The sequence below is a fragment of the Lutra lutra genome, chromosome 2 (genome assembly GCF_902655055.1).
Source record: "Lutra lutra chromosome 2, mLutLut1.2, whole genome shotgun sequence".
NCBI classification, from domain to species: Eukaryota; Metazoa; Chordata; class Mammalia; order Carnivora; family Mustelidae; genus Lutra; species Lutra lutra.
In genome coordinates, this window is record NC_062279.1 from 103,234,089 (window position 1) to 103,247,363 (window position 13,275).

General features: G+C 43.6%; 1 protein-coding gene across 2 annotated transcripts in view; it reads right to left on the reverse strand.

Annotated features, from left to right (window-relative positions):
• SLC39A8 (solute carrier family 39 member 8) overlaps positions 1-12,131 on the reverse strand; it is an 88,141-nt gene extending 76,010 nt beyond the window's left edge. Inside the window, exons 1-2 of one of the 2 annotated variants that reach the window (XM_047718091.1) lie at positions 11,931-12,131; positions 10,708-11,183 (exon numbers count right to left, since the gene is read on the reverse strand). In XM_047718091.1, the coding sequence (XP_047574047.1) occupies positions 10,708-10,926 (219 nt within the window). In that variant the 5' untranslated portion in view covers positions 10,927-11,183; positions 11,931-12,131. Of the gene's footprint in view, positions 1-10,707; positions 11,184-11,608; positions 11,776-11,930 lie in introns of those variants that run through there. The other variant, XM_047718089.1, reaches the window with a different exon arrangement.
• Between the last annotated feature and the right edge of the window lie 1,144 nt (positions 12,132-13,275).

Genomic DNA, 13,275 nt, shown 5'->3' on the forward strand with positions numbered 1-13,275 from the left:
AAAATATAAAAAGAGGAAAAATATATATATATATTAGATAAACTATTTAAAATAACATTAAAAAAGAAAACGGTAAAAGTTAAAAAAAATTAGCAGAAGAAGAGAAAAAGAAAAAAAATTGAAAAAGAAAAAAAAATTAAATTAACTGCAAGGCTAAAAAATCATGGGGAGAAAGCCATGAGTTCCGTGCTTTGCTTTCTTCTCCTCTGGAATTCCGCCGCTCTCCTTGGTATTGAAACTGCACTCCTTGGTAGGTGAACTTGGTCCTGGCTGGGTTTCCCGTTGATCTTCTGGGGGAGGGGCCTGTTGTAGTGATTCTCAAGCGTCTTTGCCCCAGGCGGAGTTGCACCGCCCTTATCCGGGGCCCCACTGAGTAATCCGCTCGGGTTTGCTTTCGGGAGCTTTTGTTCCCTGAGCGCTTTCCATAGAGTTCCGGAGGGCGGGAATGAAGATGGCGGCCTCCTGGTCTCCGGCCCGGAGGAGACGAGAGCCCGGGGCCCCACTCCTCAGTGCGCCCTCAGAGAACAGCGCCCAATGACTCCCGTCACCCTGGCCTCCGGTCGCGCTCCAAGCTGACCGAGCCTGCGACCGGTTCAAGGCAACCCCGAGCTGAGAGTCACTCCTCGGCTCTGTCTCTATAGCCGGCTTCCCCGTTCTAATACCGGTAAGCTCTGCGACACTCAGACACCTCCGATCCTTCTGCGACCCTGTGGGACCTGAGGCCGCGCTGACCCCACCTGGGCTTCACCCCAGTTAAGCCTCTGGAGCGATGTCCCTCAGCGGAACAGACTTTTAAAAGTCCTGATTTTGCTCCGTTGCTCCGTTGCTCCGCCGCTCACCGGGAGCCGGCCCCTCCCCCCGCGGTCTATCTTCCCATCACTTTGGATTCACTTCTCCGCCAGTCCTACCTTTCAGATAGTGGTTGATTTTCTGTTTCTAGAATTGCTGTTCTTCTTCTCTTCAATCTCCCATTGGATTTGTAGGTGTTTGCAATCTTTAGATAAGCTATTTAGCTGATCTCCCGCTACCCGAAGTAGTCTCAGCCTGCTACTTCTCCGCCATCTTGACTCCTCCTCCGTCAAAAAAAAAAAAGGGTTTGTTTTTTTTTTAAGATTTTATTTATTTATTTGACAGATAGAGATCACAAGGAGGCAGAGAGGCAGGCAGAGAGAGAGGAGGAAGCAGGCTCCCTGCAGAGCAGAAAGCCCGAAGTGGGGCTCCATCCCAAGACCCTGGGATCATGACCTGAGCCAAAGGCACAGGCTTAACCCACTGAGCCACCCAGGTGCCCCCCCGCCCCGAGTGAGGTATTTAACCTAGCTAAGACTGGCCTTCCTGTAAGATTAGGAGGGTTAACGGGATGAGGTATAAGAAGCATTGAGCACACTGCCTGGAACAAGATAAGTCCTCTGAAAACATTAGCCTCATTCCCCTTACGACAGAAACTGCTTCCTCTCCTAGGGTGAAGGTCCTACTCAGAATATTTCCTGAACTGAAAAAAGAGGGAGGGTGCCTGGGTGGCCCAGTTGGTTAAGCACTCAACTCCTGATTTCAGCTCAGGTCATGATCTCAGGGTCGTGAGATCGAGCCCCACACGTAAGATTCTCTCTCCCGCTCCCTTTGCCCCTCTCCCTCCTCTCTCCCTCTCTCTAAAATAACTAATTAATTAATTAATTAATTAAAAATAGGGTACTTCCTTGACTGGCATTCATCCCCAAATTAGGAACAGAGCCAATGTCTAGCTTTTCTCATTACGGTGTGTAGGTGAAGTAAGCAAAGAATATCCCTCAATTCTGAGGTTCCTGATCCTGAAGAGAACTGGATCACGATTTGATACACAAACTCAATCAGCTGGTAGCATCAATAGCATGCATTCCTCAACAAAAGAAACTGTGTTTTCTTACACATGTTTATAAAGCAGGATCGATCTGTGACCCAATTCAGAATTAGCCTACGGATTCTACTGTTCCCTTTCACCTGAAGTCTGGGCTACCTGTCATCTCTCACTTATTCCAGTGAGACCAAAGCAGCCCCTGTTCTCTTACCTGCTTTCAACAAACAAGGCCGGCTAGATGTGAAGGGCCCTGGATTCTGCCAGCTTGTAAAACTCATACAGAGATCCTAAAGTAAATCTAAACTTCAAACCACAATTACATGAATTTCTGGAAAGAGAACATAGACTCCCAACCATTCACATTTCAGTAGTGATGTAAGTTTTGGACAACAGTAATAAAATACAGCTAACTCCTAAATGTAGCCTCAGAAGTAATCTGGAGGAGAGGAAATGTCCATAGTCTGAAATACCCAATAGCATCTCATTAGCCTATACACCTAAGGTTTACATTTTTAGGAATTTATCAGGAGTGTTTGATCAAAGGGAAGCAGAAGCAAAAGGTAAAAGACTCTTGAGGTGAGAGTTGTCATGGAAACTAACACTGAAACCAACACTAGACTTACATATTTCTCATTGAACTTTTCATTTCATTAATCCTTGCTGTCTTTTTAGAGCAGTGCTTTCCTCTGTAAGTTGACGGACCCTGGGGTACTCAGGCCTCCAGTAAAAGATAATTTTGTTAAAAACAGTATAGCTATACCAAGTAACATAGTATTATAATAACTATGCATTGAGCACATATTTAAGCCAGGCAATACGTGTTTTACATGTACTGTCTTACATGTTATTTAATATTTGAAGTAATATAGGCAATGACAAAAATCTTTGAGTTATTACACATAATGCAGTAAATATACAAGTGTCTGAAATACAGTGATTGCTCAGTAAATGTTATTATTGTTCTTATTTTTTAGTTCAAACAACCACCTATGAGTAAGGATCATTTTTTCAGTTCACAGATACAAAAACTAAGGACTAAGGAAGTTAAGTGACTTTCCCGTGATTCCCCAGCTAATAAGTGACAGAATTAGAGTTTCAGCCCAGGTCTGTTTGATTCCAGAGGCCAAATTGTTAACCATTATGTTGTATTCTCTACTATAGTTTGAGATCTAAGAAGCTCACCAAATAAATCAATGATAACTCTGGATTATTTTTAAGCTGGGTTCGTGGAACTAAAGCCTTACAGGCCTTATCAATGCACACCTGTTTTTGTTCTCTAGCCATTTAGTTCATAATTTAAAAAAAAGTCAAGGTATTAGATATTTGGACTTGGAAGGTATAATACTACTTTTCAGGTTAACACCTTTGATCTAGATTCACAGATTTTTGTTTTTGCTCTCCATAAACTCCAGGCCAAGAAAAACAACAGAGGATCTTTGGAAGGAGACAGAAACCAGTTGAAACAAGGCTCTATTCTAGAGATTTTCTGTGCTCCCAAACCCCATCATCACAAAGGTAATTCAATGATAGTTTCATTTCTTTATAAAATAAATCTCAAGACCTGGCAAACCCATTTGGCTCCTGAAACAGACAACTGGGAATAGTTTGAGAATAAATTAATTAGTTTCAATTATAAGCAGGAACCTACTGTTATCTGGAGTTGGGGATGGGAAAACTCTGAAAACTACAGTTTCTTAGGTAGTCTCGAGTTCAGTAACATTCCTTTTTTTTTTTTAATAATAAATTGCATGGTAAATGATCCTAATATTAATTGTTTGCATCTAGCAAATGGACACTCCTTTGAGGAAATGCCACTCTGAATATAAGTAACTCGCAGACCCTTATTACCAACCACATTAAGCTGCCTTCATAAAGGGGTTGCTTTTCTTTTCCCTGAGGAATATCAATCCCTCTCAACTTCAGGCCTCATTTTCCATTCCTATTTATAGTCCTATTTTTCTCCCCAACCACTACTATCACCAAAAGAAACAGGTAACATAGGGGATTCAATGTACATTAAATTTAAAGGGGAAAATAAAGACTCTTAAACTATAGTCACAGTTGAAACACGATGGGGTTTTTGTTTTGTTTTTGCTAAATTTTATTTATTTATTTGAAAGAGAGAGAGAGCAGGACACAGGGGTGAGTCAGAGGGTGAAGCAGACTCCCTGCTGAGCAGGGAGCCTGATGCGGGACTTGATGCCAGGTCTCCAGGATCATGACCTGGCTGAAAGCAGTCGTTCTACCAACTGAGCCACTCAGGCACCCAAAGCAATGGGTTTTTATGATGGAGAAATGAAGTCCTAGCATCTCCCGGGATGGGTCACTTCAGGAAACAGGAATATGGCATGACTCCTGGAAAGCATAAAGCCTGCAAACCTCCCACCCAGCTACTCTACTCTGACCATCCCTCTTGAGGAATAAAGATCTACCCCTACCAAGGAAAAAAGTTTTTACCTCTGCCCTCTCCCGTTCACATGTGTGAGAGCTCAAGCTCCCTCGCAGAGCAGACTTGTGTGGTCAGAGTTAGGAATTCCACTCACCTACTCTTCCTTCATTGCTTCCTTCTAAACCAGCAGCACAGGCTCTCAGCAGTATTCATATGACGGTGAATCACAGCCAGCCGAATGCTCTCTCTCACCGTCTTTGCCCCAGTGATTACTTAACTATGCAGTTTTGCCTTGTGCACCTTTCACGAGTTTCTGTCTTATTTCGATTCGAAGCTCTCTGAGGAAAGGGACACATTATCACCACTGTGGTTTCTACACTCTTGGCACAAGTCCCTTCATGTGACTAAGCTATGGATAAGCTGATTGTGATCAATGATGAGTAACTTCTATTCATAGTTCAAAATCTGAAGTAATAGTTGCCCAGGCTAGAGAGAGTATGATTTTCAAGACTATAATCAAAACATCCACAACAGTGTAGTATTTAGGACTGCCTGAGGTTCTACCACTTACTGTGTGACACTCTTTAAGTTACTTAACCATTCTGTACCACATGTTTCTCCTGTGTAAAATGAAGATAATAATGGTGCCATTATCATAGAATTGCTGTGAAGATGAAATAATACAAATAAATCGGTTAAAAGATATGGCACAGGGGCTCCTGGGTGGCTCAGTGGGTTAAGCCTCTACCTTCGGCTCAGGTTATGATCTCAGCGTCCTGGGATCGAGCCCCGCATCAGGCTCTCTGCTCAGTGGGGAGCCTGCTTCCCTCTCTCTCTGCCTGCCTCTCTGCCTACTTGTGATCTCTCGGTCAAATAAACAAATAAAATCTTTAAAAAAAAAAAAAAAGGTATGGCACACAGTGAAAGACCAGTAAATTCCTATATATAATTATTTATGATATGTACAAAAGGGTGCATATAACTCTTAGGGTAGTTATATATGGAAAGAATAAAGAGCATTTTCCCATACAGATCCCAATCATACCAGACAAGGAGGCAAGCTAAGCTCTTGACATCATAGTCATAGTCAAATGAATTACAAGTGTCCTTCACTTGCCCAAAACCTCTTGGAAACAATGATCTAACTATACACCCTCAACTTAAATGAGAGGGATATAATAGGTAAGAACAGATACATTGTCTTGAAGGTAAAGCAACCAGAGACCTAAATGCAGCCTCACCCTCTGTCTTGCCCTTCTGTCTCACCCTTCATTTCTCACCTGAACAAGCAGGCTAGAAGGCATTACTGGAAGACCTACCCCCCACCATTTCTCAGAACATGAAGGTCAAAAGAAAAAAAAGAAGAAGAAGAACAGATGTTCTTTCTCTCCTCTGTCCATTTCAGCAGTTCCCTCAGCCTCCCTCATCTAACCCACCATTACCCCCACCCCAAGTAAAAGTACAACAGAGAACAACAAACTATGCATATAACACAGACAGAATGAACACACACACACACACACACACACACCCCCCTTCTGTTGGCTACATGCTGCCATCCAGTAAAATAAAAAGCCAAGAGTTATCTCACTGCCTCTCCCTTTGGCATCATTAGGCTGGAAGCTAATAAAGGAAAAGATTTAACAAGAGTCAAAGACACTATAGGCAAAAGAATGAAGTAGAAGATATTTACTGGGGGAAGGGAGCTTTTTTGCCTGCTTTTCTGCAAGAGACAGAGCCTTTATGGTACCTTCTGACTGTCTCCAGGCTCCAACAATCATGACATCAGCAAACAACAGCAGTCTCCTCCCTGGCTCCGTCTAGACCTAACCCAACACATTCCACACTCTCACGCAGGTGAATTTTCTGAGACACATGACTGATCCCTATTCCACTTTCATTTGCAATTATCTCATTAGACATATCATGCTATTGTGCATGATTATAATTATGTGTGCATATGTCATACCTCCCTCAATAAACTGTAATGCCATGGGAGAACCCAGACTGTATTACTCTTATTAAACAATCTTCACTCATTCACTCAAACATGCAGAAAATATGTGTTATGTACCAGGCACTATACCAGCCCCTAAAGATGAGTCAGGTCATTCCCTTCAATTTTTTTAAAATCATTTGTGTTTACGTTGGTTGCAGGGGTTGGGGCGGGGGGGGGAGGGGTGTTGGGGAGAGCCATATAAACAGAAAATTGTAATACATGAAATTATTTACATTTTATAATATTATAATTGCCATATATAATATATTTTGATTACACAGGCACCAATTAACATAGAATCACAGAGAAGGGCTCCTACTAAGCCCTTGAGCAGATCAAGAAAGGCTTTTCAGAAGAAATAAGATCTAAACTGACAGCTGAAACATCGGCAGATATACACCGAGAACCAGGAACTATGAGCAGTCCATTAAGACTACAGTGGTGGCAAAGGAGAAGGCTTGAGAAATATTCAGGAACCAGATCTTAAAAGGGCTTTAGCTACATTAAAGAATTTGACATTTATCTTGAAGGAGTTGAATTGCTTTAGTAAAAGGAGTGATACGATCAGACTTCTACTTTAAAAATGACCACTTTAATTAGGATATAATAGTCATTCAAAGTATTTGTGGAACACATGCATAGTTAAGTGTAAGCAGCATAATAAAAAAAATATTGTAGGAATTAAAAAGGAGAGAAATCGGTGAATTGGTCCTGGCTATGATGTCCCAGAAAGGTTTTATGGAGGAGTTCACCTGTTCTTTTAAAACTGTACAATTTTGATAGGGTAATTCAAGGAAAAGGACTTTCTAGTTGGAAACAGGAAAGGTACAAGGAAGATAATGAGCTAGGAAGTGGCTGTGCAGAAGTTTCAGATGAATTCACAGAAGAGCAAATAGTTTAGTGCTAAGTCTGGAGGGGTAGGTTGGCATCTTAGAGCAGGGATGGGTGCCTGGAATGCCAGTCTCAGGATTTAAACCTCACCAGCAAAGAGACAGCCAGCTTCTGGCTGAGTTTTGAAAGGGGAGAGGCATACCGCAAGTGTTGTATTGGGAAGATTGAGTATGAATTGGAATAGGTTTAAAAACAAGGTCCAGGTAACAGGGTGTAGCAACATAAAAGGAAAAACAAAAGCAGGAGATGTGCTGCAAGATACATAGCAAAAATAAAAAGAAGAAGAAGAAGAAGAAGAAGAAGAAGAGTTAAGAGAGAGAAGTAAAAGCATAGGGTTGGGTGATAGGTGAAACAAAGGCCGCCTCACATGCCAGCCTCCTACACCCACCCCTACGTCTCCAGCTCCCCTACTAACCCTCCTTGGCAGGCTGCCTTATCTGAATAGACCCATTTCCTGCAGCTTCATGTTACCATTTGGAGGATGAGAGTCTCCTCCTTTATGAAGCTGTTTAACCAGTGTCTACACCTAAGAACTAGGAGGTAAGGGGTTTTTCTGAAAAGAAAATGAAGAGAAAAGAATATCTGGAGAAGAGAACATCAGACAAACAAAAGGTAACACTGAAGCTATTCTTAAGTCCCCTAAATCAATCACCCAGGGTGTTCATTCAGTTGGGGTGCCCCTGTTTATTGCAAGAACCCCCCCCCCGAGATAGATCAGACTTACACCCAATCCCGGGGCCCCAAAGACTCAATTAGCTCAAAGAGTTCTGTCCTCTCACTGCTGGGGTCACCTCTTCTACCAGCTATTTGCACCCTCAGTAACCACAAGAAGCAGAAAGATAAAACTCAATTGTTCTGTTGCTTCCAGTTTGAACTCTGGCCACTTTCATCTCCTACAGCGACAACTTAATTTAACAGTATGTAGGGATACTAAAAAAAGATACTAGAAACCCCCTTGCAAAATTGTCTAACAAAATTCCACAGCACATTAGTCTATTACTCGAGAAAAGCTGACCTGAGAAACATCACAGCCCTCATCCAAAGGAACAATGTCATTTGTAAATAGATCGCTCAGAAAATTCAATAAATCCCTGGCTCATCAAAATAAATTCTGTTTTCCCAGCCTTATTCAAAGTCAGAAAGTCAGGCTTCTCACAATAGTCCCATGTATTAATTATTCTACTTTAAGGCAGGCGGGGAAACTGAAGTTGCATTCTTTAAGATAGAGATATTAAGGGCCAGCTGGGTGGCTCAGTTGGCTAAGCAGCTGACTCTTGGTTTCAGCTCAGATCCTATCTCGAGATGGTGAGATCAAGCCCCTTGATGGGCTCTGCGCTCACTGCTGGCTCCATGTGGGATTCTTTCTCTCCCTCTGTCCCTCCCACTCATGTGTGCTGTGCTTTTGCTTTCTCTCTCTCTCTCTCTTCAAATCATAAATAAGTCTTTTAAAAAAAAATAGAGATATTAATAGCTCTAAATTTTGTTCCAAACTGGATGGTGTCTTGCTGCAGCAGATATGAATGCCAGCAAATTAGTAGATTCTTTGTAATGGCATTTCATTTGTCACCATTTAACTGATGACTATTGTTTTCTTTAGAACTTTTTAGTTGATGTTTGTTAGGCCTGACTGCATGATAAACTTTCCTCAGCTTGCCTTTGTTTCCAAAGTAATTATGAGCTTCTTCCTCTCTCTTTTTGATGCCCACGGATGCCATAATGAAGGCAGTTAAATATGCAAACATGAGACTAAGAAACAAGGTGTCAACATACCTATAATTTACTTATTGAGGCATCCAACTTACTCATAAACCAGGGATCATATCGCTAATAAAGTTATCTGATTTTCCTAAAAAATTTAGGCATATTTTCCAGTGTCTTTGCCAACAGATGGTTCAGGGGTCTTCTGTCACTTTATAATTCATCTACCCTCCAGACATGATAAGGAGAGAATTTAAGTGAAAACAATGTGTGGACCTCAGATATGCAGCTGCAAGCGAAATCGCCACACTCCTTTGCAAGCATATGACTGACCGCCCCTACGCCTCCTAGAATACTTTAGTCAGCTATTTCCCCTAATTGAAAGGAGACTGCAACTAGACAGAAAATACTTAGGAAGGTGTTTGCTTTATTTTCTAAAATAGCTATATACTATGGGAGCATTTCAGTCTTCCAACATAGAAGTTCTCAGACATTAAACCAAAGGCAGTATCATGCAAGAATGGGAACTATACATAGTTTACTAAAGAACTTATATAATCAGACCGCAAAACCCTTCCAGATCAAAGGCAGGTCGCTCTCTAACTCCCCTCCCCCACTCTCCCCCCCTCCATGGCATCAGAAAGTTCTACTTCCCAATTATTGTATGTTTTAATTGAGGTAAGATATTTCTAATAAAAAGAATACCAACCTAGCTATAGTTTTATTAGCAAGGATTTTACCTGATTAAAGTTTCCCTATCTGGCATCTAAGATTAGGTATCTAAGGATATCAAGATCCTAAATTCCTGAGTGGAGAATACATAGTATGCAGTATTTCCCAAAACCTCTGAAAACACAAACACTTTTTCTAACAGAAACTAACATATCGCCCAGAAGTGGCAAACACTATGCAAAATACTGCATACTGCCATTCATCATCAGTTGTCACTGGAACAAGAGCAGAAGGAAAAAAAAAAAAGTCAAAGCACTGAGTGAACTAAATTTTTAGAAGTGGTGAGGAGTTCTGCAAAGGATGCTAAAAGCACACTTTGCCTACCTTGCAGTTTTAAGAAATACTCAATCACAGAATATTTTATTATGGAGGTGACTAGGAATCTATAATGGCATCTTCTTCTTCTTCTTCTTTTTTTTTTTTTGGAAACTTACTAATAGGTATGACCTTAAAATTCTCCCAGGTAGCTCATGGCTGTCCTTGTATTCTAGGCATTACCGAATGTCTAACTAATACTGTGTATACATACTGAAATATATATTTTTAATTTTGAATGAAAATTAGAATCAAACACTTGACCTGATCAATGATTAAAAACAAAGGCTCTAAGCCTAGTTCAGGCACCAACTGGGTATGTGATCTTGGTCAGGGCCTCCTTGGTTTCCTGATCTCTGTACAATGTACCCCCCAGCTCTATAAGCCTCGTGAAACCCACCCAGGAAAGACAACTGCATCGTGTCTCCTTGGCAGTTCTTACCCATCAAGCAACTGTTGATGAGGGCGGGTTGTGGGCCACTATCTTTGCAAGGAAGATCTAGGTCCGCTGTTCCAATAGAAAAGCACCTCATAAGGTGCTTCCAGCCCTCAACTACTTCATAAACTCTTCTCTAAAATTGTATAACCACAAGCGTGGGACCTCTCAGCTCATAGGAGTAAAACTGCAACTTCTAGCTCCCTCAACAACACCAGCTTTATAAAAGCCCGGTGGAAGAAAAACCCAGTGTGGCGAAAACCAAGTGCCACCAATGAGTCACCGCCTCACGCTTGAAAAATGCCACGCTATTCTGCCTCCCTCACTTCTCCCAAACAAATAGTGTTCTCATACAAATGAAAGTTCACGGCCACCGAGAGCCTGGCAGGGCCGCGGGGGGGCCCCCGCCGTACCTGGTTGAAGTGCAGCCGGACGGGCTCGGCGACACCCTCGTGGGGGGCGGCTCCCAGCTGCTCCAGCAGGCGCGCGAGCTGCGCCGCCGACAGGCTCCGATTCGCGCCGAACACGCTCAGCACATCCTCGCTAAAGGCGAGCCCGGGCCCCACCGCCGTGCCTCCGACGCCCGCGGCCGCCAGCAGTAGGAGCCCGGCCACCGCCCGGCCCGGGACCATCCCGGCCGGGGCTGCCTCTCGAGGACCTGAAACGGGCTGAAGCGCACCGGGACGCTCTGGGCGCACCGGCGTCGGTGCCCGAGGGCGCGCGGATCAGGCGTGGTCCACGCGGGTCCGAGTCAGCGGTGACGAGGGCGCCCCTGGTCCTCTGCCGCCTTCGGAAGAGCAGCAGCCCGCAACCTGCTGGGCATTGAAGTGCAGGTGGAGCAGGAGTGGGGAGCGATAAGCTGAGTGGGCCCCCGGGCCTCCTGGAGAGCCTAAGATAAAGAGGACAAAGGGGGACAGAGATAAAGGCCAGCGGGCCACCCACCGGCCAGCCCTGGGAGCAGGGCCCTGCGGGAGCCCTCGGACGCCCAGCCAGGCAGGGGGCCAACTGCTCCCGAGCCAGGTTTGCAAACGTCCCAGGATTTGCATAGCGTGGTGACACAGGCTCCTCCCGGATAGAAAGCCCCAAACCAATTTCTTTAGGAAGAACGAAAACCGCTCTCACTAGAGAACCCCACCTCTTCTTCCTGTCTTGGGGCTAAATTCCCTCAGAGCAAACTTAGACGGCGTGAGACAGTCCCCACGGAGCTGCAGGAAATAGCCCCTTCGGAGTCCTGGACTTTGCGTCTCTGCGGCACCCTCCCTCTCCCAGACCTCTTCGCTGGGCTTGGCAAACCGTAGCCTGCTAATCTCTCACCTCGCCTGTCTGTTTCTGTCTCTGCGTCTCTGAGTGTGTCCACGTGAGTCTCAGTCTTTCTCTCTTTCTCTCTGTCTCTCTCTGTCTCTCTCTGTCTCTCTCTCAACACTATCTCTGGCAAGTCAGCTCTGAAACTCCGAGATCCGGCCCTACGCCCTGTACAGATAAGAGGCAGGCCCTGTCCCCGCCTCTCTGGCACGTGGTGACACGCACTCCCCCAGCCTGAACTCCCGCGCTCGTCCGCGCAGGGGCGCAGAGCCCCTGGCGTTGGCGCATTCCTCACCCGACCGGGCTCTCCACCCTCACTCACCCCGGGGGTTACCTGAATGCCACGTTTGTGTCGGTGTCCCCAGCCTCCTTTCTGGTCTCGGTGGTCTCTTTGTTACCTTGATGAAACCAGCTTCCTGGAATAGAGTCACCCCATGCATTGTCTAAGAGATTAGCAGGAATTGCTTTTTTGTGTTACTTGGTAAACTCCGAGGAAAAAAAGGAAACCAGATCTCCAGCGTGGTGGCGGGCGAACTGAGCCTGCACTGCCCAGGTCGGCCCTTCCTGACGCCGCACAGGATATCCGCAGATCAGAATGAATGTTTGTTTGTTCAAATGAGGGTTCAAGAAAAGCTGACTTAGGTGTGAGATCAACAGGCTTGTGCAAAGTGAATGCGGTGTTTGGGGACAAAGGTTGTGTCTAGTGGATGTAATTGTCCCAAAATAAAGTAAATCTTGGTTCGCTGCTACATGGCTAAGAACAATAAGAATTCAAAATGTTGTTTTTGCCTTTCACTCGGCTGAGAGTGCACAGCAGATTTTAAGAGATACTAAGTGCAGATTTTTTAAACAGCAGATTTTAAGATATCCTAAGTGCAGAAAAAGGCAAGGAGATGTGGAAGGGGAACTTAAATGTAAATGTGAAAAATAGAGACAAGACAGAAAATTCCAGAGGGATAAGGTTCTAGGTGGACATAACCGAAGGGCTGTCCTATGGAAAATGTTTAACTGTATTCTGACTAGTAACAGGGCAAAGTCACCAAGAGGAAGGTTTCCGCAGGATATGAAGCACAAGTGGTTTGGGAGGTAGTGATTTCTCCAAGATTGCAAGTGTTTCAACCCCACAGGTGAATGATAGGATTCCTGTCTTGGAGGGAGATCAACAGAATGATCTTGATGGTGTGTCCCTTCCAATTATAAAATCTGTATATTTATTAGTAATAATTTATGAAATTATAATGGTACATAAAGGGCAAATATCTTACCCAAGGGCCAGAAGAAGATTAATGTCGCCGTTATTTTTCCTTTTGACCTCAGTGACTCAAGGTGTTTCTTAGAAATTAGTGAATGCTTCAGATGGTTCATCCACATCCAGCAAGCTGTTTATTCCCAGCTTGAAATGCAGCATTGATAAGATGTTGGATTTTCCACAAATATAAATGGATTTTAACTAATACAAATTTTGTATTGTGGATTTTTTTTAAATAAAATTTTTGTATTAGTCATTCACATCTATATATATACATTTTGCCTGCCCATCAACCCCAAAAGACAATAAACAGTAAAATAAGTAATAATCAACTTGCTCAGCAACTTTACCAAATGCAGTTAATATAATTTAAGCATGCAATTAAGAGAGAGTATTCAGAAAATTACAAGTTACTAACTACCAAACCAGT